The 25564-nt window shown below is 40.2% G+C and overlaps 1 protein-coding gene across 1 annotated transcript in view; it reads left to right on the top strand.

Annotated features, from left to right (window-relative positions):
* LOC133461310 (oxysterol-binding protein-related protein 10) overlaps positions 1–25564 on the top strand; it is a 213083-nt gene that overhangs the window by 15427 nt on the left and 172092 nt on the right. Inside the window, exon 2 of the mRNA XM_061742171.1 lies at positions 13253–13428. Coding sequence (XP_061598155.1) covers positions 13253–13428 — 176 coding nt within the window. The remainder of the gene's footprint in view (positions 1–13252; positions 13429–25564) is intronic.

The raw sequence follows: 25564 nt of genomic DNA, 5'->3' as shown, positions 1-25564 counted from the left end.
GGTATTCTGTTTCCAACGTGGAAAATCAGATACACTGAAGAAATCCTTACACGTTTAAACGTGCATTTGCTGACCAGCAAAGGAGAAAAGACATCCCCAAATTAATGTCATTTTCTTTTAACCCTTGTGCTGTCTTTGGGTCAAGGGAGGGTGAAGGGAGAAAAGATGGAAGGAAGGAAAGAAGGAAGTAAGGAGAAAAGGAAAGAAGGAAGGAAGTAGGAAAGGGAGTAGGGAAGGGAGAAAATATGGAAGGAAGGAAAGAAGGAAGTGAGGAAGTAAGGAGAAAAGAAGGAAAGAAGGAAGGAAGTAGGAAAGGGAGTAAGGAAGTAAGGAAAGAAGGAAGTAAGGGAGAAAAGGAAAGAAGGAAGGAAGTAGGAAAGGGAGTAAGGAAGGGAGAAAAGATGGAAGGAAGGAAGGAAGGAAAGAAGGAAGTAAGGGAGAAAAGAAGGAAAGAAGGAAGGAAGTAGGAAAGGGAGTAAGGAAGGGAGAAAAGAAGGAAGTAAGGAAGAAAGGAGAAAAGAAGGAAAGAAGGAAGGGAGTAGGGAAGGGAGGAAGGAAGGAAGTGAGGAAGAAAGGAGAGAAGGAAGTAGGAAAGGGAGTAAGCAAGGTAGAAAAGATGGAAAGAAGGAAGTAAGGAAGAAAGGAGAAAAGAAGGAAGGAAGTAGGAAAGGGAGTAAGGAAGGGAGAAAAGATGGAAGGAAGGGAGAAAGGAAGGAAAGAAGGGAGAAAAGGAAAGAAGGGAGGGAGGAAGGAATGGAGAAAAGGAAAGAAAGAAGGGAGGGAAGAAGGAAGGAATGGATAAAATAAGGAAAGAAGGAAGGAAAAGCAAAGAAGGTAATAAAGGAACGAATGACGGAAGGGTGGTAGGAAGAAAAAGGAGTAAAGGAGGGTAAAAAAGGAGGAAAAGAGGAAAGGAAGAAGGAAGGAGAGAGCAGGAGGAAAGAAGGATAGAAGAATTGTATGATTTGAAATGTGAAGACCCCCCCCCCCACACACACACACACACACACACACACAGAACTGTCCAGTTGCTGATTTGAGCTGCAAAGCTGCAAATCAATCAGTTGATCACAGAGTGATTAATTAGTGGTTTTCTAGTGTTTAGTTACAATTGTACCAATGAAGCTTGAACTAACAAGTATATTTATGACACATCCATTATAATCTTAGAATGGTTCTTTACACATGCATTTTTAATGTCATAGTAATGTATAAATCTATATTGCTTCTGCTTGATAATTAGATCTGCTGTTTCAGATCGGTTGTTGATGGATTGTGTTGTCTTTGTTAATATCAAGTTGTCATAGCAAAGACATATAAGCTTTCATAATTAACCACGTGACCCTTAATGACAACAATGATGGACGACCGTGGCAGGAATAATCCTGGGTGAAAACAGTCCCAGATCTGCTGTTAGATGGTGAGGAGTGTACGCTTTCATTATTGTTTGAAGCAATAAAGTGAAGGAGCTTTGAGTTGGAAAAGAATATTTGTTTGCAGCAAAATGGGAATTACTCTTAGCACATGGGGCAAAAGAGCCAGGACCTTTCTGGAGTTGAAACAGCTCTCAGCATAAAACATGTTGCCATTTGACCTTCTAAATTGTTCATTATTTGTCTGGCCAGACAGATGAAAACCCTGTCTAAGATGCCAGTTTGAATTCTTTACATGAATGACGTTGTTAGCAATTGTTGCGAGATCCAGTTTTCTATTTATTTTCAAAATGACCATGTTCCTTAATAGAAATGGTAGATTTTTTTCTTATTTTCATTCAGTGTTTGGATAGACCAGGGGTCGGCAACCCAAAATGTTTTGGAGCCATATTGGACCAAAAACACAAAAAACTAATATGTCTGGAGCCGCAAAAAATGAAAGGTCTTGTATAAGCCTTAGAATGAAGACAAATGGTGAAAGGAGAAATGTCGAGAAAAAAGTCAAATTGTCGAGAAAAAAGTCAAAATGTCGAGATTAATGTTGAGGTACAATCTCGAGAAAAAGGTGTAAATGTTGAGAAAAAAGTCGAAATGTTGAGAAAAAAGTCAAAATTTCGAGAAAAAAGTTGAAATGAGATTAAAAAAGAAAGGAAAAAGGAAGAAAAAAGGAAAAAAGAAGTAAAAAGAAAAAAAAAACAAGAAAAAAAGGAAAAAAAAGAGAAGAAAAGAGAAAATAAAGAGGAAAAAAAGAGAAAAAAAGAGAAAAAAAGGAAAAAAAGGTCAAACTTTTTTGAAAAAGCTCCAGGAGCCACTAGGGCGGCGCTAAAGAGCCGCATGCAGCTCTAGAGCCGCGGGTTGCTGACCCCTGGAATAGACTATTTACTGCCAAGAGTCAAATTTGGCTGCAAAGCAGAAAGAAATGTAAACCATACACTGAAGGATTGGTTATATTCCCTCAGGTCATAGCTTCATCCCCGTTTTCAATGATGAGAAATATTTTGCCAATATCGAGCATCCCATCTTCAAAAATATACATACACGTCATTGACCCTAAGGATAAACCGTCACCTGGTGTTTGCTCAGGAAGGGGGATAATATCGAGGAAAGGTTTTGAAGTAATCTGTTAGTTTCCATCATGAGTCAATTATTCGGCTATTATTGTTATTTTGATTGGCTTTATATTAATTGGACTAATCTGGAGTTGAATTCTCTTCCTTAAGTGTCCTTTAAGCTGAATTGAGTTCTCTGCTGCTGTGTTAAGCACTTTGTAACTTTGTTTAGAAAAGTGCTATATAAATATAGTTTATTATTATATTATATTCTACGTGGTAAGAAGTGTAACATTTCATAAGGGACCAAATGACAAATCAAAGCAGTTTTTAGCTTGAACAGAATGTTTTTGGACTAAAGGGTAAAATTCAAGTCAACGGAGCCGCAACATGTTAAATTGAGACTATTTTATAGTAACAAACAAGGTGTTTGTAGCTATGTGTAGCAGGGCGAGTGCTATGGGGCCCGACCGACAGGATAGAGAGGACACAGAGTTTAATGCAGAACCCTTTTATTGAACCACACACACCGTCACACGTGCACAAGCACAGCACCAGCCGACATCAGCCGCTTCTCAGTCCTCTCTTGCAGCTTCTCTGTCTCTCCTTTATAAGGCTGGCAGGGTGGAGAGGTTGACGGGCCACACCTGTATCCCGTCAGCCTGAGTGACTGCAGCTCCTCCACCCTGCCACACTATGATATGATGAGAAAGATGCCTTTCTTTAACCCTCACACGTTTAACTACAACACTTATCTGGCATGCCAGGAACACTTCCACATGTTTCCATTTAAAACGGATAACAAGACGCAATCCCATAAAAAAGCCAATCCAGCCTGATGGGTGAGTTCCCCTCCCACTCTTCCACGGAGAGAGAGTTGTTTCTTTAATCAACAATAGTGAGTCATCAGCATTTTTGATAGTATTCCAGGAAATTACAAACTCTAAAATTAGAATAGTTCTGTCACTTCTCAACCAGATAGCAGCCTGTGGGTGTTGTAGAAAAAAACACTCACGGAAACTGATTTCATGCATACTTTAGTTCCAGTGATTTTTTTTTTTTGTGAAACACAAAGCTGGTTGTGTGTCAGAAAACATTTAATGCTTTGTGGTTTTGGGGCTGTGTTACTTATGAAGCACTACACGGTGCAGGACTTGCATCATCTGTGCATGATTTAGTGTGGTGATTTGATGCTGGAGTTAGTAAAGGCAGCTTTACTGCTGGACTGATGCTTAGGCTTTTGATTTGTGGATGGTGGATGGTTTCCAGGGCGACGCTGGTGGAGAAAGATTCAGTGGACTTTTTAAACTATGGTGCTAAACGAGGACTTGTCTTTGCAGCATCATTTGTGCCGTGGCTTTCTGCTGCTGTTTGTGCAGCGTGAGTAGGTATTCGACACTTGTATGCACATCAAAGACATTTGGAGCTCTTTCACACTCATTTTTAAACATCTCATTGAATGAAATGAGGCTTTGATCTTGAAGGATATTTAGATCCAAAATCTATATCTTTCTAAGTAGTTGGCAGGGTGGATAGGAGGGGGAGCAAGGGAGAGAGGGATGAATCATCCCCTTTGCAGATGCACTAAGTATGTTGCTTTTTAAATGAAAGCTGATGGCCGGGGTAGCGCACCTCGAGTGAGGGTTAGTTCTGCAGCAACGATGAAGCAAACCTGGCCAATTGCTTTTATTTAGACTTTTTTTTTCCTTTTTTGTCTGGCTTGTCTTCTGCTGCTCTGTTTTTAAAGTTGCTGCCCAGCATTAACTACTTGAATTTGCTTGTACTTGGTAAAAAAGGAGATTTTGTGGAAGTGGACATAAGAATTTCAGGTCAGCGTATGCATAAAGGACTGTCTCAGAAATTTAGAATATTGTGATAAAGTTCTTTATTTTCTGTAATGCAATTTAAAAAAAAAAAAAAAAAAAAATGTCATACATTCTGGATTCATTACAAATCAACTGAAATATTGCAAGCCTTTTATTATTTTAATATTGCTGATTATGGTTTACATTTTAAGATTAAGATTCCCAGAATATTCAAATTTTTGGAGATAGGATATTTGAGTTTTCTTAAGCTGTAAGCCATGATCAGCAATATTAAAATAATAAAAGGCTTGGAATATTTCAGTTGATTTGTAATGAATCCAGAATGTATGACATTTTTGCATTACAGGAAATAAAGGACTTTATCACAATATTCTAATTTTCTGAGACATTCCTGTATGTGTGTATGTATGTATGTAAGAGGAAGAGGAAGGGAAGAAGGAAGGAAGGAAGGAAGGGAGAAAAGAAGGAAGGGAAGAAGGAAGGAGAGAGCAGGAGGAAAGAAGGAAAGGAAGGAAGGAAGGAAGGAAGAAAGGGAGAAGACAAGGATGGAAGGAAGGGAGAAAAGAAGGAAGGATGGAAGGAAGGAAGGAAGGGAGGGAGGGAGGGAAGGAGAAAAGGATGGAAGGAAGGGAGAAAAGAAGGATGGAAGGAAGGGAGAAAAGAAGGAAGGGAGGAAATAAGGAAGGGAGGGAGGGAGAAAAAGAGGAAGGGAAGAAGGAAGGAGAGAGCAGGAGGAAAGAAGGAAGGAAGGGAAGAAGGAAGGAAGGAAGGAAGGAAGGAAGGAAGGAAGGAAGGAAGGAAGGAAGGAAGGGAGAAAACAAGGAAAGAAGGAAGGAAGGGAGAAAAGAGGAAGGGAGAAGGAAGGATAGAGCAGGAGGAAAGAAGGAACAGGAGAATGAGGTCATTTTGACCCAAAGACAGTACCAGGGTTAAAAAGATGCTGTAATATTAGATTATTGCATCAACCTTTATTTGTAGTATGAAGCATTTCAACGGCCCATGTTGAACAACATTTTGACCTCTGCTGCTTCCAACTCTGCTGCCTGTCTTTCCTCCGGTGCCGCGGTCTTTGAACCGCACAATGTAGCAGGTCTCCCCACCGTCTCCCCACCGTCTCCCCACCGTCTCCCCACCGGTACTCTTTTATCACACATGACTCTTTGATCTGACACTTTTTCCCCCCGTTCCAACCTGCTTGCACAGGCTTGTTCACCTCCCTTCCATACTCTCCCTTGTTCTTCACTTTTTATCTTATGTACTTGAAATCCTCAACCTTCTTCACGTCAGCTCCCTGTAGCATCACATAGAAAACAGAGAAACGTGACGTAGGGCGGTAATGTAACCAAAAATGGTCTGAATCAGTAGGAAACAGGAGGAGGAAATGCATAAACCTTCATATTTTAGACAAGGAAAAAAAACATTAACAAGCATCTCACAAAATATAAAACAAGGGAAAACACATTATTAAATAATAGTCCCATATTCTCTTTTTTTTTAGATTTACAGGACTGTCTCAGAAAATTAGAATATTGTGATCTTCTGTAATGCAATTACAAAAACAAAAATGTCATACATTCTGGATTCATTACAAATCAACTGAAATATTGCAAGCCTTTTATTATTTTAATATTGCTGATCATGGCTTACAGCTTAAGAAAACTCAAACATGCTATCTCAAAAATTAGAATATTCTGGGAATCTTGTTTTTTTTTTTTTTTGGGCATCTTAATCTTAAGCTGTAAGCCATAATCAGCAATATTAAAATAATTAAAAGGCTTGCAATATTTCAGTTGGTTTGTAATGAATCCAGAATGTATGACATTTTTGTTTTTTTTAATTGCATTACAGAAAGTAAAGAACTTTATCACAATATTCTAATTTTCTGAGACAGTCCTGTACATTTTGCAACTGTGTTAATCTTCAGCAATGCTTTATGCTTTTTCTGTTTCACAAAATGTGCCATGCACCATGCAGGGTTTATAGCCATTTTAATTGAAATACACACAACTTCAGGGGCTCAAACGTATTTTGGATGATTGACTACAAAGAAGTCAGTTTGTCAGGTGCCATCTGTTTCCTTGTTGCTTCAAGATGCATGAAGTGGATATAAAGGTCTGGAGTTATCTGGAGATATTTGGTATTGACCTGGCTTTTGGCAGCAGAGCTGCTGAGATGAATCCAAGGAGATGTTGCAGCAAGTGAAAGAGTGGATAAAAGCAACTCGAATCTTTATAAAAGAGACAGCAAAATCTTTAGAACTGATAAGATCAACAACATCAAAAAGATCCCAAAAGACAACTAAAGTGGATATTTGTCATTTCTTTTCTTTTGAGTAAGAAAAAAGCCTTTAAAAAGCCTTTACAACGTCAACAGAAATCAGGAAAAGCCTGGGGGAGGTCGGTGTGTGAAAGTCGAAGTCTATAATACAGAGATACCTTCATGAATGTAAATACAGAGAGTTTTCAGCAAGTTGTAAAGCAATTATAACGCCCAAGAATGAAAGCCAGATTAGATACCTGCTAGAAAATATTGACCAGACGTTTCTAAAAATGCCTCCCATGTTCTTTTAAAACAATGATAAAGTTGTATCTGTATTGATGACAAGAAGAACAAAAAACCCATCTAAAACAGGAACAGCCCACGATCCAAAGTGTCCCTCAACATATATCAAGCATGGTAGAGGAAGTGTTATGGTATGGGAAAAATCATTATATATTTGTCATTAATCCCAATACTTCTGCACGTTTGCATGAACTTGAATGTATTTGTCGTAATACTTAGACGATAAATCTTGTACATTGCATTTATCAACGTCTGCAATGGCAATGATCTCATCCAAACCAAAAGTTTATTACTTGCTCGATCTGAGAAGAAAAAAATCTGAAAAGGGTGAGGATGCAGAAGAGAGTTGAGCATCTATCACGGTTATACCCAAAGAGAGAATGACTACGTTTACATACAGTCAAAATTCGGGTTATTGCTAATATTCCGGATACTGAAACATTTGTGTAACAGATGCAAGCATTCATTACGTGTTAATTTAGTGTTTTCATGCAAAGGGTTTTGATATTTTTATAATTAATTTTATTTGGTTATTTTGTATACTTTCCTGTGTTTTAAGCGCAAGCTTTTATTTTAAAACCGGAAGATGAGTTGGCCCCGCTCTCACTGGCGGGAACGAGCAGCAGCTACACGAGACGGTCTGGCAAACAAACTCTCGAATTAAGATAATTTATTAAGTATATTCACAACTTCAAAGACTGTTAAGGACAAGGACTTAAGTCACCAAGGACTTTACTTTCTCACATTCATGCATGCAGCCAACGAGGTTCGTTTTGTTTATCATTTTGTTTATTTATTCATTATGGTGTGATTTGTGTCAGCCTTTGTCACTCTAATACTGTGTATTGTATGTTTAAGTTTTCACGGTTTTGGGAGGTTCAAGAAGATGAACCAAAGAATAAACCCGTAAAAGAAAACTTGCGTCTCGTCGTGCTTTGAGAGGAGTAACAATTCAGAATATCCCGTTTACATGGTAATTAATCATTCGGGATATCTGGATCAAACCAGCGACCAGCCCCCGGGTCTGGCGCTCAGAAGGCACGCCGATTTTTTCCAGTGGCCAGCCGCGGTACTGCAACCAAAAATCCCATGTCGCCCAGAAAGCTTTTTTCCCATAGACCGCAATAGTAAAAGAGAAGCCTCTAAAACTGTTCACAGGAACCTCCAGCTGTAATCACCGGCAATTACTAATCTTTGTATTCTATATTTTTAAGTCATGGACTTTATATCCGTCAAAAATGTTTTATAACGGCCAGAAAAGTCAAAGAAAAGTCTCTTTCTGGGCGTGACGGCTGACGTCACAGCCGTGTCCGTGCATTCCACGGATGTTTATATTAATATATATTATGTAATTATATTATATTAATACATTAATAATATATGTAATACTATACATGTAATAATATACATTAATTAATATATTATATTAATACATATTATATTCATACTTGCGTCATTGCCCCGGGGCATGATGGGAGGCCCCAGAGCATCATGGGAGGTGACTCAACTGCGCATGCTCTATGGGCCGCATAACGCGGAAGTAAACCCGGAAGTCAGAGATTTTTTCGGCGTATGCGCTGGCTGAGCAGAATGCATTGAAATGAATGGGCGGCCATTTTTGATATCCCATCCAGTTTTATAATAGATCCATGCCAGCGACGCACGGAGAACATCATGACGCAATTCCCGTCATTTCCGCTTCTTCTTCCTGTATCCAAATTCAAAACAAATGCTGCTTCACACAACTTTTCTCTCTCCTTCTTGTAAATCTTCTATCCCGGTACTTTCTAGCGTCTACAAATGCAGAAATGTTCATATCCTTCATTCCATTTATGAAGTGATTAGTCTCCTCCTGGTCTTGTGTTTCTCCGTGTTTATAAGAACTTCCTGGACTCAAAAGACCAGGATTCCTTGTGAACAGAACATGTGCAGAAAACAAATTCCTGTTCCGTTTGATGGGGATATTCCGTTTGGCGTTTGCATGACCCAAAATTCAGGTTTTAAAAGGAGTAACCCAGGGGTCATATTGGGGTTTTTAAAAACCCGAATATGAGCAAATTCAGGTTATTCAAAGGGGTTATTGGTGTTTACATGGCCGTGCAAATTCGGGTTATTGCCAATATTCGGGTTTTAAAAGGGTTATTGATGCATGGAAACACAGTCAGTGAATGTTGGGTGTAATGTCTCCGGTGGCAGGCTCATGTTGCCCCGTGGTTGTGGTGGGGGTTTTCTCTTATAAGTCAGTTGACTAATTAAATACTATTGCTGCACCTTTACAATCTTCTCATGACGGTACATTCCGGGAACATTGTAAAATATTGGCTGCACGTTAACTCTTGGAGTTTGACTGTATGACTGCACATCTCAAGTACGGCGAGATGTCAGATTCTGCTGACTAGCTACTCCCTGTAGCATTGATGGTCTTGCATTAGAAGATGGGTACCAGTCTCTTAATGTGAACAAATGGCTTGGCTAAGCTTTTAGTGCAGTTTAATTATTGCTGTGATTTACAAGGATGATTACAAAAATTGATCACCATTGAAGGGCTATTAGTTGCTGCCAACGTCCAATGATGTCAACTATAAATCAAAGGGAGACATATTATATAAAGAAATCATTTACACTTGAGATGAGAGCGTCTCAAGTGTAGATGAAATAGTTGGACGTAGGGCTGGGGGATATATTGAGATTTTGATATATGTCGATATATTTTCAAACGCGATATGGTACGAGACAATATCGTTTATATCGATTTAAATTTTTTTTTTTTTCATGATTTTGATATAGCTTATTTTGTGACAAATTGACTTGAATGTTTTATTTGAGATTTGTACAAATGTTTTGTTATTTGCACAACTGTCAACCTCAGTGGAAAAGTCTGCCTGTTACTGTCTACATTGTATTAATTGCACAGTGTATTTTAATTTAATTGTTATGCAGGAAAGGGATATTTGTTTTATTTTATTCAAGAAGCATTTTTATTCTATATATGCAGGCAGTCTATTTTTATTTCATTTGTTTTATACATTTTGATATTGTGCAGACCTCTGTTAATAAAGGAACCTGTGTGACATTTGGCACGAGGCTTTGTATTAAAACTGACTGTTTTTTTAAGGGTTTGCCTCAGAAAAAAATGAAGCTAACAGAGATGCTATGCTATAATGCTTTGGGGGAAACCCCAATTATGGCACAGAAAAAATATCGATATATATCGAGTATCGACATTCAGCTAGAAAATATCGAGATATGACTTTTGGTCCATATCACCCAGCCCTAGTTTGACGTCTACAGAGTGACTGCCAACTCAAGAACGCCAGCATACAGTACTTCAACCATGCTAATTATTTTTCGCCTCAGTCTGAAAATAGAATAGTCATTCAAAGAGCTGGGTTTGATTTAGAGGGTTTTGTGACATCAGAAAGCCAGCCTAGAGTGCAATTATTAATTATTCCCACTGTACCTTCACATGCTGTGTTTGCTGTACCTTGGAAGTGTGCAGTAATTGCAAAAGAGGCACACTCCTCTGGAGGACAGACTAGTTTCAACAGAGATGCAGAATTTTCTTTTTAAAAAGGGAGCTTTTGTACTGAGTCTCTGTAGTATTTTAAGCAAAAAAATGCCCAAAACTTTTCATTAATGCCTTAACTTGTCAAAAGAAAGGCACAATATGTTGCCTTCCAGAAGAGTTTTCATTAAAAGTCAGAATAAATGTAAGATGTCTCTGTTTTGGTGGTGCTGTTTATTTTCTACATGTGTAACCACATGGGCTTGTACATGAACAACTCATGTAAAAAGCCGACTATGTTGCATTCCTAATACGAAATCATTCAGTTAAAATATTTTTTTTGTGCAGAGCTTAAATTGTCGCCAATTTTGTAGTACAGGACTGTCTCAGAAAATTAGAATATTGTGATTTTCTGTAATGCAATTACAAAAACAAAAATGTCATACATTCTGGATTAATTACAAATCAACTGAAATATTACAGCTTACAGCTTAAGAAAACTCAAATATACTATCTAAAAAAATTAGAATATTCTGGGAATCTTAATCTTAAAATGTAAACCATAATCAGCAATATTAAAATAATAAAAGGCTTGCAATATTTCAGTTGATTTGTAATGAATCCAGAATGTATGACATTTTAGATTTTTTAATTGCATTACAGAAAATAAAGAACTTCATCACAATATTCACATTTTCTGAGACAGTCCTGTAAATTGTTTGAAGCTGTGGGGTTAACACTTTACTTTTTACTGACTTCAGTTCTGTTAAAATGTTAAAACTTGACTGATAGCTGGGTCTCTGACCTTACAAGGTTGAGAAATATCAGCGGTGTCTGATATGAAGCCCAAGGTTCCTCCCCAGCATCATTCATCATGTTAAAGCTCTGCAATGTGCTTTAGCTGCAAAGCCAGGACTGCCTGCAGGGGTCAGCGGTAAAAGTCTCTATTCTGCTGACTGAACAACAGAGATATAGCACTTGATGTACTGTATTTGTGGTATACATGCAGCGTGAGGGACAAAAAAAGAGAGGGCTGGGTGTAAACTGACGCAGGCAGATTGTTCCCTGGTTGGCTGTGGTTGACATAAATCAGCAGCACTGCCGCTAGAAGAGGGCAGGAACCGTGACAGGGGGATCGATTTTTCAGACAGCAGTATTCACTGCATCCTCCCTGGGAGCACAAGAGGGTTAAAGGAAAATGCTTCCCATGAAGGATGAAGTAACAGACCAAGTCTGAAATCCTTTATGATATAATCCTCCTCATAAAGGATTCCAGGTGACTGGTGATTCTGATATATGTCAGCACTTTAGGCAATGTTATGTGATACAGCTGTTCAGTTCTGATATCAAAGTATTAACCCACGACTACATGTTACTTTTTATCCGCTTTTGTATTTGTTGTCACAATGTACTTTCCACGATCCATGCGTTAATTACCGCTTGTCCGATTTTGGTCAGTGAGAGCTGAAGGTTTTGGCTCGACGACGCCAGCAGGACCACATCATCTGCATAAAGCAGAGGTGCAACCACCAAACCAGAGCCAATCTGGTCCTTAGCGACACCTAATTCCTTTTCATAAAAGTTATGAATAGAACCAGTGACAAAGTGGAGCCGGGAGTCTAACGTCCTCCTAAAACAAGTCCAACTTATTACCAGCAACACAGGCCAAACTTGCTCTGTTTGGAGAACTGAATGGCCTGTAGCGACAAACCAAGGTTCCCTTACTCCAAGAGCACTCTCCACAGAACATCCCAAGGGACACGGTCAAATGCCTTCTGCAAGTCCACAAAGTGCATGTACAGTAGATTGGTTGGGCAAACTCCTGTAGCGGAGCCAGAGGGGGGTTAGGGGGCGGTCGCCACGGGGCCCACAAGCTCATAGGGCCCAATGATAGGGCCCCGTTTTGTGTGATGCGTTCATATATAATTGTAAATTGTGGGCTATAATTACAATAAAATGTGCATTGTGCGGCCAGTGTTGGCTAATTCTTACTTTACAACTGTCCTGAACGCATCGGGCTGTGAGCCAACGCTGATTGGGTGTAAAGATGACGATGATAACACCAGAGGTGTCAAGTAACAAAGTACAAATACTTTGTTACCTTACTTAAGTAGAAATTTTGGTTATCTATACTTCACTGGAGTAATTATTTTTCAGACGACTTTTTACTTTTACTCCTTACATTTTCACACAATTATCTGTACTTTTTACTCCTTACATTTTAAAAACAGCCTCGTTACTCTATTTCATTTCTGCCTTTAAATAAAAACTATCCAGTTAAATTGCTCCATCCGGATAGAGTGAATTTGGTTGTGGTTGTTTCAGATGTTCTTGTCCAGTTTTGTTCTTACATCCGTTCCCTCAGATTCCTGCAACTAAACTTGGATGTACATTCCAATAAAGGTTAGGATAAATGATAACATGCCTCTGAAGTTTGACTTTTTGCACCATTACAATACTTATAGACAAATAGTCATCATATCTCCTGCTCTCTGAAACACATGTTAATGCTCAATAGTACACATTTATGGTTCTTTAATATATTTGCATTATACTAAGATACATTCATTTTCAATGGCTTTTGTCCTTAATGGCTTTTTTCCCCCTTACATTACTTTTACTTTTATACTTTAAGTAGTTTTGAAACCAGTACTTTTATACTTTCACTTGAGTAAAAAACTTGAGTTGAGACTTCAGTATTTTTAAACTCTAGTATTTATACTTCTATCTGAGTAATGAATGTGAATACTTTTGACACCTCTGGATAACACCAACGCATGCAATTACGTATACAATTTCCCTTTCTGCTGTCTTTTTCTCTGGTTCATTACTTTTTAAGTCACTTTTGTCTCCATCTGTCTCTTTCCTCCTGTGCAGGTACTTTGTTTTAGATCCAGAGCTGGGCCAGCTGCAGTATTTCGTCAATGAACAGGGAAAAAGCCAGAAGCCTCGAGGGTCCCTGCCTCTGATTGGAGCGTCTGTAACCACGAGCGACGAGGCTCCACACATGTTCATTGTAAACTCCGTCAATGGGGAGCTGTACAAACTCAGAGGTATGACTTCATCCCGGCCTCAGCTGTCCGTACATGGCAAAGAACAAACTCCGGCTGGAGTGTGTGTGTGTGTTTGTGTGTGTATGTGTGAGAGAGAGAGAGTGAGATAATCTGTGCATGCCGGAGTAATGTGATGGACTGCTGGTCAAGGAAAGCAAATCTAATAAGGTTGCTGTGAGGCAAGGCAAGTTTATTTATATAGTACAATTCAACACAAGGTGATTCAAAGTTCTTTACATCAACATTAAAAGCGGCAAGACATAATTAGACAGTAAATAACAAATAAAATGAAATAAAATTATGAGAAAAGAAGGTAAAATAATAAAAAGCACAAGTTGCTGAAAACTAAGGGCAGTAGAGTACCACAGGTACACATCTCATTCGAGGTTTTCAGAAAGTATTTGATTAAGAGTACGCTTAAATAACAAATAAATGAAATAAAATGATAAGAAAAGCTTCATAGGAACTAACAGATCCAGCATGTATTTTTGTCCAAGACCATTCAGGTCTTTATAGACCAGCAGGAAGATTTTAAACTCTATCCTTTGACTCACTGGAAGCCAGTGTAGTGATTTCATGACCGGTGTAATGTGGTCCAGTTTCCTGGTGTAATATGGTCCAGTTTCCTGGTGTAATATGGTCCAGTTTCCTGGTGTAATATGGTCCAGTTTCCTGGTGTAATATGGTCCAGTTTCCTGGTGTAATGTGGTCCAATTTACTGGTGTAATATGGTCCAGTTTCCTGGTGTAATATGGTCCAGTTTCCTGGTGTAATATGGTCCAGTTTCCTGGTGTAATGTGGTCCAATTTACTGGTGTAATATGGTCCAGTTTCCTGGTGTAATGTGGTCCAGTTTCCTGGTGTAATATGGTCCAGTTTCCTGGTGTAATATGGTCCAGTTTCCTGGTGTAATATGGTCCAGTTTCCTGGTGTAATGTGGTCCAGTTTCCTGGTGTAATATGGTCCAGTTTCCTGGTGTAATATGGTCCAGTTTCCTGGTGTAATATGGTCCAGTTTCCTGGTGTAATGTGGTCCAGTTTCCTGGTGTAATATGGTCCAGTTTCCTGGTGTAATATGGTCCAGTTTCCTGGTGTAATATGGTCCAGTTTCCTGGTGTAATGTGGTCCAGTTTCCTGGTGTAATATGGTCCAGTTTACTGGTGTAATGTGGTCCAGTTTACTGGTGTAATGTGGTCCAGTTTCCTGGTGTAATATGGTCCAGTTTCCTGGTGTAATGTGGTCCAGTTTCCTGGTGTAATGTGGTCCAGTTTCCTGGTATAATATGGTCCAGTTTCCTGGTGTAATATGGTCCAGTTTCCTGGTGTAATATGGTCCAGTTTCCTGGTGTAATATGGTCCAGTTTCCTGGTGTAATATGGTCCAGTTTCCTGGTGTAATATGGTCCAGTTTCCTGGTGTAATATGGTCCAGTTTCCTGGTGTAATATGGTCCAGTTTCCTGGTGTAATATGGTCCAGTTTCCTGGTGTAATGTGGTCCAGTTTCATGGTGTAATATAGTCCAGTTTCCTGGTGTAATGTGGTCCAGTTTCCTGGTGTTTTTAAGGACTCTGGATCAGCGTTCTGGATCAGCTGCCTGATTGATTTCTTGTTAAGGCCTGTAAAGATGCCATTGCAATAATCCAACCTACTGAAAATGAATGCGTGAATAAGTTTTTCCATGTCTTGTTTAGACAGAAACCCCTTAATTATAGCAATGTTTTTCAGGTAATAGGCAGATTTAGTGATAGACTTTAGATAGCTGTTGAAGTTCAGGTCTGAGTCAATAATTACACCCAGATTTCTGGCTTGATTTGTAGCTGTCAATGCCATGGAGCCAAGGTGAGCGCTGATCTTTTCCCTTTTATTTTTAGGGCCAAAAATGATCACCTCTGTCTGCCTTTAGCTGGAGAAAATTCTGGCACATCCACTCATTGATTTGGTGAATACAGTTACTCAATGAGAGTAGGGGACTGTAGTCATGTGGTGACACTGAAATATAGAGCTGTGTGTCATCGGCATAAATATGGTAGGAAATGTTGTGATTTTCCATAATCTGAGCTAGGGGTGGGCGGTACACCGGTGTCATAGTCATCACCGGTGTGAAACTGCGCCACGACATGGATTTTGCAATACCGTCAATACCGTAATAAATCAATTATAAAATAATAAGCCTAAATAAGGCATTAAAAGCGTCGGTGATATGCAAGGTTTGCTGCCGTGTTGTGACAGCAAGAGGTGGAAACACAAGCAACCTGTTTCATCACTTAAAAAACACGCACGCCCGTGAATATGAAGAGGCAACCCGGGCTAAAACGAGCGCAAGTGGGACCAGCAGCTGCTGCTGGGACCGCTGCTCCGCTGGTGCTGGAGCAGCACCAGCGGAGCACGTCCCAAGAGTACACAGCTTTCACTGTAGGCATCGTTTACTGCTGCTACACCTTACGACAAGAGTAGTAAGAAATGCAGGGCTTAAAGTATTCCGGCGTACAGAGTTTTTTTTCTCGGCGTGCGAGTTTGACTGCTTAAAAAAAAAAAAAAAAAAAGGTTTGAGAGAAAAAAAAAAGTCTTAGTCAACCGTATTCGTCTACCAATGGAATGAGAGGAAAGCAGCTCTGGCTCAACCAAACTAACACTAGCCAATCAGAAGTAGAGCTGGGCGGGTCTTTGACGGCAGCGGAGCGCAGAGCGCTGTTTCAACCTGCTGGAATACCAGTCACCCACTTCAAGATGGAGAAAAAATTAATGAATGTCGGTTTTAAAGAATCTTTTTGCCCAGAAGAAAAAAAGAGTGACAAAAAAATACCCATAACCATGTTCTTCTCTCGAAAAAACACACCTGTACCGCGGGCTTTAGAAGAAAAAGACGCTGCAGCGCGAGTCGGGCTGCAGCAGCATCAGAACAGCAGTGAAATACGTGCGAGGAGGTGTTGAACTCCGCAATTTGAAGCTTTGTATAATAATTATTAAAAAAAAAAGGGTTGCTACTATGTGAATATCACTTATCACGGGTTCTTTTTGGAACGTAACCCTCTCGAAAAACAAGGGATTACTCTATATGAATACTCATGGCATAAACCTGTCAAGTTTTGGATTTAAAATTAAGGGAAATTTTCCACCACCCGCTGTCCAACCAGCCCCACCGAGGTCCAGTATTACATTTTAAGACAGGTTTACAAAATATTTAAAATATAATATAATAAAAATAAATATAATATAATATATATATATAATATTATATATATATATATAATAAAATATATATAATAAAAATATATATATAAAAATAATAATATTAACCTTATTCACATAAAGGGACAGGACAGGCTACTCCTCCCAAAACGTACCAAAAAATACCGTGATATTATACCGTCACCGTTCAAAAGATGAAAAATACCGTGATATTAACTTTAGGTCATATCGCCCACCCCTAATCTGAGCTAGGGGTAGCATATAGATGTTGAATAGAAGCGGTCCGAGAATGGACCCTTGAGGAACCCCACATGTGATCTTGGTTCTCTCAGACTCATGGTTTCCAATTGACACAAAAAAGGCCCTATCTTGCAAGTAAGATTTAAACCATTGAAGCACAGTGCCGGTAAGTCCCACCCACTTTTCCAGTCTGCTGAGAAGAATGTTATGATCAACTGTGTCGAATGCAGCACTGAGATCCAATAATACCAGAACAGAGGATTTGCCTGCATCATTATTCAGATGAATATCATTTAAGACTTTGATGAGTACAGTCTCAGTGCTGTGGTGTGGCCGAAATCCAGACTGAAATGTGTTAAAAAGATTGTTTTGCATCATAAAAGCATGAATATGCTGGAAAACGACCTTTTCAATGATTTTTAGAAGAGGTTTTATCACTGCAGTTTTCAAGGCCTGGGGAAACTGGCCTGTTTGAAGAGAAGTATTTATTATCTGCAATACATCCGGAGCTATGCAGTTAAAAACAGTTTTAAAAAAGTTTGAAGGCAGAATATCAAGACAGCATGTTGTGGGCTTTAATTTTAAAACTGGTTCCGTTAGGGTTGTATGATCTAAGGGGCAGAAATGTCCCAGATTGACTAAAGGATGGGAAGGCAAAAGTGTTATCATTCCTGAGGTGGAGCACATTGCTTGTCTTATCTCTGATATTTAGTTTGTGAAAAAGTCAGCAAAGTCATTACAGGCTTTTTCAGACAGCAGTTCAGGGGGAATTGAGGTTGTGGGGTTTGTCAGTCTTTCTACCACAGAAAACAGTGTGCAAACATTATTACTGTTTCTATCGATAATCTCTGAAAAATATGACTTGCCTTGCATTCTTCAGTTTCTGGTTATAGTTGCGAAGACTCTCTTTATAAATGTTGTAATATACCTGGCACTAGCGGAGCAGGCGGGGGGGCAGGGGGGGCAGGGGGGGCAGCCGCCCCGGGCCCACTGCTCGGGGGGGCCCACTCCGAAGAGGAAAAAAAAGTGTTCTGAATAAAATAAGGAAAGTTGGACTGTATAAAACTTGTGTTCATAAGGATAAAGTTGTTTAAAAAATAAAAATGAAAGAAATAGTCCCTTCTCCCCGTGTGTGTCTCCCTGTCATGCACGGGTTCGCAGGCGCATGTTGTCTGTTTAAGGCTGATTTATGGTTCCGCGTTACACTAACGCAGAGCCTACGGCGTAGGGTGCGCGTCGTCGCATACCCTACGCCGTGGTAATGCGTCGAGCCAGTTGTCGCATCAGAGCCTTAAACTCATGCTGAGTTTTGGCAGCTGAAGTTGATTAAAAACTCTCTCCGGGCTGCATTGATGAGACCAGACTATCAAACCTCACCATGCTCTTAATCCAGAGGGACATCGCCGTTCATGAGAGCAAGTTTATTGTGACCAAAAACACGATTCATTAAGAAATCCACTGCTGAGGTTGCCAGATCTGACAGGTTCCAGCCCAAATGCAACATAAAACCCACCGAAAAAATGAAAAACCAGCCCGAATCTTACATTCTCTGTTAAAACTATAAATTATTAAATGCGTAATACATTTCATCTTCACATTACTAAATACCCTAAAAAAAAGTTCAGGCTCCAAACAAAAACTACAATAAAATTGAGTAGGTTAAAGCAAATATATTATCAGTGAGTTTATTGTGTAAGTTTCTACTTTTCTTTGCCATAATGGAAACTTTTTTTGTCAATAATTTCTCCTAAATATGTAGTAAAAACCAGGAAAAGCAGCCCAAATATATATTTTTCAGCTCAATTGGGCTGAAACCTGCCCAACCTGGCAACACAGATTTAGGACATCCGCAGGAGATTCTCCTCAAAACGATGAAATAAACTCTTTAATGAATAAAATGAAGACCCTTGGATTGAGATTTAAGACAAATTAAGACATTTAAATGCCTTATTTTAGCAAAAATGGAATTTGAGACTTTTTAAGGATGAGGCTGCATGGATGAGGCCAGACTATCTCTCAATCGAGAGAGACTTCGCCGTTGATGAGAGCAAAGTGATTGAAAGGTTTGCGGCGATGGAGAACCGGCTGATGGTTCGGAAATAGTTCGGATTTGAACAAGTTTTAAAATTAAAGTTTTTGCATTTTGGATCGTTCAATGTGCTACTCCCGGATGCAAATATGTTTGTTGTGGTTTTCTGCCCATCGCTGGATGAAACCATCATTGGTAAGCTGTCATAATATTAATTATTTCTGATAACATTGTCATAATGCTGAATATATGACCTTTCCTATATTGTTTGTTACTGTTTGACCGCCGTGTCTGATTGTGTTAAATACATGTCGTCGCACATTGTAAACTGACTGTTGTGTAGGTTGAACACGTGTGTCTGAATTGTGCTACTTGGCGAATCCGACATCTATGGCTCAGATGAAAACTTAGCCTTAAAAATAAAAATATCCCCACGATAAGTCATAATTATGAGATAAAAAGTCGAAATTATAAGATAGAGTTATAAAAAGTCGAAATTATGACTTTTTATGTCATAATTATGACTTACCGTGGGGATATTTTTATTTTTAAGGCTAAGATTTCATCTTATTTTTTTCTTTTACTGGCGGAAATGAGCTTCCATAGACATCACTGGATGTCATTTGATTTTTATCTCCAGTTTGGTACTTATATCTTAAAGTCTGCATTAGGCTTATAATTAGGTTTGGCATAATAAGTGGCAAAATCCATGGTGCTAGAACCTCATGTGATGGTTCTGACCTTGTGCTGCTGCTGTGGTTGTGTGTCAGAGACGCTGATCTGTGGCATTTTTTTTAGGTATTATGTTTTAACGGGGATGTTTAGGCCACAAGGGCCCATCTAGAATGCTTCGCCCCCCCTGGGCTGGGACCCCTGCTCCGCCCCTGATACCTGGAGTTTGTTTTTGCGCCACTTGCGTTCTGCTTGTCTACATTTCCTTCTCTGTTCTTTAACCAGTGTGTCGTTTCTCCACGGTGACTTTTTCCTCCCGGACAGAACTTTGATCTTAATTGGGGCGATAGAATCAATAACAGTCATAACATCAGAACTGAAACTATTAACAAGGTCATCAACTAGAACTGAGGGAAGGGTTGGTGATGCTGTAAAACCCTGGGCGAATAATGCACAGGTGTTATCATTTATATAACGCTTTCTGATTACCTCTGCTTCACCTTTCATAGGATTGGCAACAGTGGTCATTTTAAACAAAACACAGTAGTGATCAGAGAGAGCAACATCGTTCACCACAACCTCTGAGATATTAAGACCTTTGGAAATAATTAAATCTAAAACGTGTCCTCTGTTATGAGTTGAATCTGTGACATGCTGGGAAAGCCCAAAATTATCCAGAATATTTAAAAGTTCCTTGGCACACCGATCTTTGGGATTATCAACATGAATGTTAAAATCACCCACTAAAACAACACAATCAAAATCCATGCACATAATTGACAGTAGTTTGGTAGACTCATCAAAAAACCTTGCATTATATTTGGGTGGTCTGTAGATGGTCACTAAGATTGCTCGACAGGGGGATTTTAACTGAATGGCAACATATTCAAAAGAATCAAATTGACCATAAGACATTTTCTTGCATTGGAAGCTGTCCTTGAACAGAGTGGCAACTCCACCTCCTCTCCTATGTATTCTTGCTTCACTAAAGAAACTAAAATTCTGGGGTGTTGACTCAATAAGAACTGCTGCACTATTATCCTGACTTAACCAAGTTTCAGTTAAAAACATAAAATCGAGGTTAATAAAATCATTGATTAAGAAAGATTTGCCAATCAGAGACCTGATATTTAAAAGAGCTAAATGTACATGTAAATCCTTAACAGGAGACACTGGTGAGTTTCGAGGATGACATGATATATTCAACAGATTGGCAGATTTAATTTAACTTTTTTCATTTCTCACCAGTTTGATACCTTTTCTGTTACCTATCATCACAGGAATAGAGAAAGCTGATTGAACTCCATGGGCCTAGACTTTCCTGGGACAGAACAATGTTAATATCACAGCCTGGACCCGGCCCATATCAGACATCACTGATACGGTAGTTCAGAGGAGGTGAGGGGGGGCGGTGACTTTTGGTTGACCGCACAATAAGGTTTGACGTACATGCACGAAAATCGGCACACACCTGTATCATGTCGCAACTTAAAGAAAAGTCTCTTGGCGCCATGGCCAAAACCCATCAGGAAGTCGGTCATTTTGAATTAATTGTGTCATTTTGGCGCAATTTATGCCATTTCTTCGGCCGCTTCTTCGCCCGAACCGTAACGTTCACCCAGGTGTGTTATACATCAAAATGTGCGTCTCCATCCTGCGACGATGCGCATTACTTTTCTCAGTCAAAAGCGTTACCGTGGCGACGATAGACGCCAAAAAGCTTGCCCCCCCTTCATCTGATTGGTCCATCATTGATAGATCCTATTTTCTGCCATAACTTTTGAATGGTTTGACATAAAGAGTCGTGGGTGGTGTCATCGGACTCTGTTTTGAGTCCTTGAACATAATTGGTGCAGAAGAGCCCCGCCCCTTCTTCTGATTGGTTGATATTTGATAGTTCCTATTCTCTGCCATAACTTTTGAACGGGTTGTGATAAAGACATGAGGGTGGTGTCATCGGACTCGGTATTGAGTACTTGACCTTCATTGGCCTGAATTAGCCCCGCCCCTTCTTCTGATTGGTCAATATTTGGTAGTACCTATTTTCTGCTATAACTTTTGAATGGTTTGATGTAGAGAGTCGTGGGTGGTTTCATCCGCTAAATGTCCAGGTCTGAAGAATCTACATCAAGTCATACAAGCTTCCACTGCAGCCTGAACGTGCACAAGGGTGGAGGGCCCGTTCATCGCTGCTTGCAGCTTTAATTATGGGCATGCCAAGTAGTGGCATGACCATATTGCAATCGTCCAGAATGGCCCAAAGGGCAATGCTGCTAGCATGCTAAAGTCGCAAAAGTCCCACTGCGCACCAGCGGGTGTACAGCATGACCCCGCACTGATGTGGAAAAAAAAAATCCACAAAAAGTAAAACACGGCCGAAAAAATGAGGAAAAACATGAAAATGAAGGCGTAAATTAGTACCCAGAAAAGGTTTCCCTTTTCTTATTTTTATTATTATTAGTGCCACGGCTGCGCCACGTGGCACGCCTCCTCCATTGAGCTGCGCAAGCTCAATGGAGGAGGAGTGCCTCGTGCGCAGCACGAGGCACTCATACTATTGCTCAGGCTTATTATTTATTCCATATTCTTCCGTAAAAACTTTGTCCGGTAACTAGTCCCGCAGCTTTGAGAAAACGCGAAAAGTAAAAACGTAGAAACGTGCGCCTTAATCGGGAATCGATGGGTATGACTTTTATAAGCAATTGGCGTGCACGTTTTTGCGCAACGTGCACAAACGTGCTCTTTTTGCCCCATCCGGAACGCATTGCGTGAACTTTGGGGCCTCACCACTCGCACACCGTTACTCGAAAAATTCCGAACCGATTTAGAAAGTTGTAGGCCCTGAATTTAACTACAGTCCTGTGGATTTTCAGAACGATGGCACGAATAGTTTTTGCACGAAGTGCAAAAACATTTCCAAATTTCCAAACTAATGGGGAAGATTTTCCCATGCATTTCAATGGCGCCATTATAAGCGGATGGGAAAATGTTGAGAAAAAAAAGACAAAATTCACCTTTTTTCCGAGTCACGTATCTTTCTCATACTTGGACGTAGAAACGTCATTCAAACTTCAAAATGGAGGAAAACTTCTCTTCTCTCTCCAAACCCGAAACTGTTTTTTCCTAAAATGTACACTTTTCAAGATATGAGCCCTCAAGCGAGGACTGGAAATCACTTTTTTTCAAATCTAGAGCACGGGAGTCAGTTTGCTAGAGTGTAGTTACACTGAAAAAAAAACATGATTTCTTATTTGTAACTCGAGCTCACGGGCAAACCGTAAAAGGTAGACAGATAATTTTTGGTCAGAATATAGACATAGGTTTTGTGATTCATAAAATGTGACTTTGACAGGCGTGGTGTGCACAAACTTTTAACGGGGGAGCCAACAGACACGCCAGTTCCTGTCTCTCTCTTCATTGACTCCCATGTTAAATGAAGTTTTCTTAAAAAAAATCTCATTTTTGTTTTCGAATTGCCGTTACTAACACATTTTAAGGAATATCTGTATGAAAATAACATTTAGATAATCTGGTAGGTTCTCCGTTTCTCAAAATGTTTTCGTTTTTCTGCTAAGAGCTACGGTTTGAGCGCAAAGTGGAGTGATTTCAGGTTTGTCACAACCGAAAATCCAGCTGAGTCATTCCCGCTCCCTCTGTATCAGGTTCTTGTTGCCCCTAGCAACCAGAGCTCAGCTGTACTGATTAGACTGACCCAGAACTGGTCACATGACTCACTCAGTACAGAATTCATAGTATAACCTGGAAAATGGAGAAATCTGAACCCTGACCTTTTAACCTTAGATGAACACACACACACACACACACACACACACACACACACACACACACACACACACACACACACACACACACACACACACGATAGGTGTTATTATGGGATGGCAGGTGTTTTTATAGGATATTAGTGTTATTATGGGATGTCAGGTGTTTTTATAGGATGTTAGTGTTATTATGGGATGTCAGGTGTTTTTATAGGATGTTAGTGTTATTATGGGATGTCAGGTGTTTTTATAGGATGTTAGTGTTATTATGGGATGGCAGGTGTTTTTATAGGATGTTAGTGTTATTATGGGATGTCAGGTGTTTTTATAGGATGTTAGTGTTATTATGGGATGTTAGTGTTATTATGGGATGGTAGGTGTTTATTATGAGATGGTAGTGTTATTGGTGTTAGCGGTCCCGTTAGCGGTTCTGTTAGCGGTCCTGTTAGCGATCCCGTTAGCGGTCCCGTTAGCGGTCCAGTTAGCGATCCCGTTAGCGGTCCATTTAGCGACCCCGTTAGCGGTCCCGTTAGCAATCCCGTTAGCGGTCCCGTTAGCGGTTGTTAGCGATCCCGTTAGCGATCCCGTTAGCGGCTCAGTTAGCGATCCCGTTAGCGGTTCGGTTAGCGGTCCCGTTAGCGGTTCAGTTAGCGATTCCGTTAGCGATCCCGTTAGCGGTCCCGTTAGCGATCCCGTTAGCGGTCCAGTTAGCGACCCCGTTAGCGGTCCCGTTAGCGGTCAAGTTAGCGACCCCGTTAGCGGTCCCGTTAGCAATCCCATTAGCGGTCCCGTTAGCGGTTCCGCTAGCGGTTGTTAGCGATCCCGTTAGCGGTCCCGTTAGCGGTTCTGTTAGCGGTTCTGTTAGCGGTCCCGTTAGGGGTTCCGTTAGCGGTTGTTAGCGGTCCCGTTAGCGATCCCATTAGCGGCTCGGTTAGCGGTCCCGTTAGCGATCCCGTTAGCGATTCCGTTAGCGGTCCCGTTAGCGGTCCCGTTAGCGGTCCCGTTAGCGATCCCGTTAGCGGTCCCGTTAGCGATCCCGTTAGCGGTTCAGTTAGCGATCCTGTTAGAGGTTCCGTTAGCGGTTCTGTTAGCTATCCCGTTAGCGGTCTTGTTAGCGGTTCTATTAGCCTATTACATATTTTCTGTAATAACTTTTGAATGGTTTGACATAGAGAGTCATGGTTGGTGTCATTGGAATCTGTATCGAGTCCTTGACCTTCATGGGTGCAAATAAGCCCCGCGATCATCCGGCAGTAGTCCGTGGCACTTCAAAATTTCCCGGGAATTTTGTCTAGTTATGGGCATGCCAAGTAGTGGCATGACCATATTGCAATCGTCCAGAATGGCCCAAAAGGCAATGTTGCTAGCGTTTCGCTAACATGCTAAAGTCGCAAAGGTCCCACTGCGCACCAGCGGGTGTAAAGCATGACCCCGCTCTGTTGTGGAAAAAAAAAATCCCCAAAAAATGAAACACGGCCGAGAAAACCTGAAAAATGAAGGCGTTAAATTAGTATCTAGAAAGGTTTCCCTTTTTTTATTATTATTATTATTATTATTCCGCACTCTTTTTTCGTCCGTTAATACGGCCCGAACCGCAACGTGCACCCATGCATGGCGTACATCGTTGGATGCGTCTCCATCGTGATTCGATGGGTATTACTTTTCTCAGTAATAGGGGTTACCGTGGCAACGCTAGATGCCAAAAAGCAAAAAAAAAGGCGAAAATTCCCGCGCTTATTGCTCGGCCGAACTTTATCGTAGAGACATCGTTCAAACTTTGAAACACTCGGCCCGATAGTTTTTAAAGGACCATACAACTTCATCATGCTAGTTATTACGGTATTTGCGATATTTAACTTTCAATTTAAAAAAAAAATCACTTTTATTTTGGACGCTTGTTGCTAGGCAACGGTTTATCGTACAGACATCATTACAACATTGACCAACCCGGGACGCTTTGTACTGCAACATATTTTAGTCTCGTCATGCTTGCTATTACGGTTTTTGAGATATTCCACATTGTTCATTTTGATGCTAACGGAACTTCGGATGCTTGTTGCGCGGCAACGCGGTATCGCAGAGACTTGGTTCCAACGTTAAAAGACTCAGCTTCATGTGGACTACAACATACTGAGGTCTCATTACGCGGTCGTTTACAGCTTTTGAGATATTAAAGCCAAATTGTCCCATTCTATCCTATGGGGCTTGTTACCATGGCAACAAAAACC

Source organism: Cololabis saira, chromosome 15 (assembly GCF_033807715.1).
Source record: "Cololabis saira isolate AMF1-May2022 chromosome 15, fColSai1.1, whole genome shotgun sequence".
NCBI lineage: Eukaryota > Metazoa > Chordata > Actinopteri > Beloniformes > Belonidae > Cololabis > Cololabis saira.
This window is presented reverse-complemented; position numbering and strand designations above follow the sequence as displayed.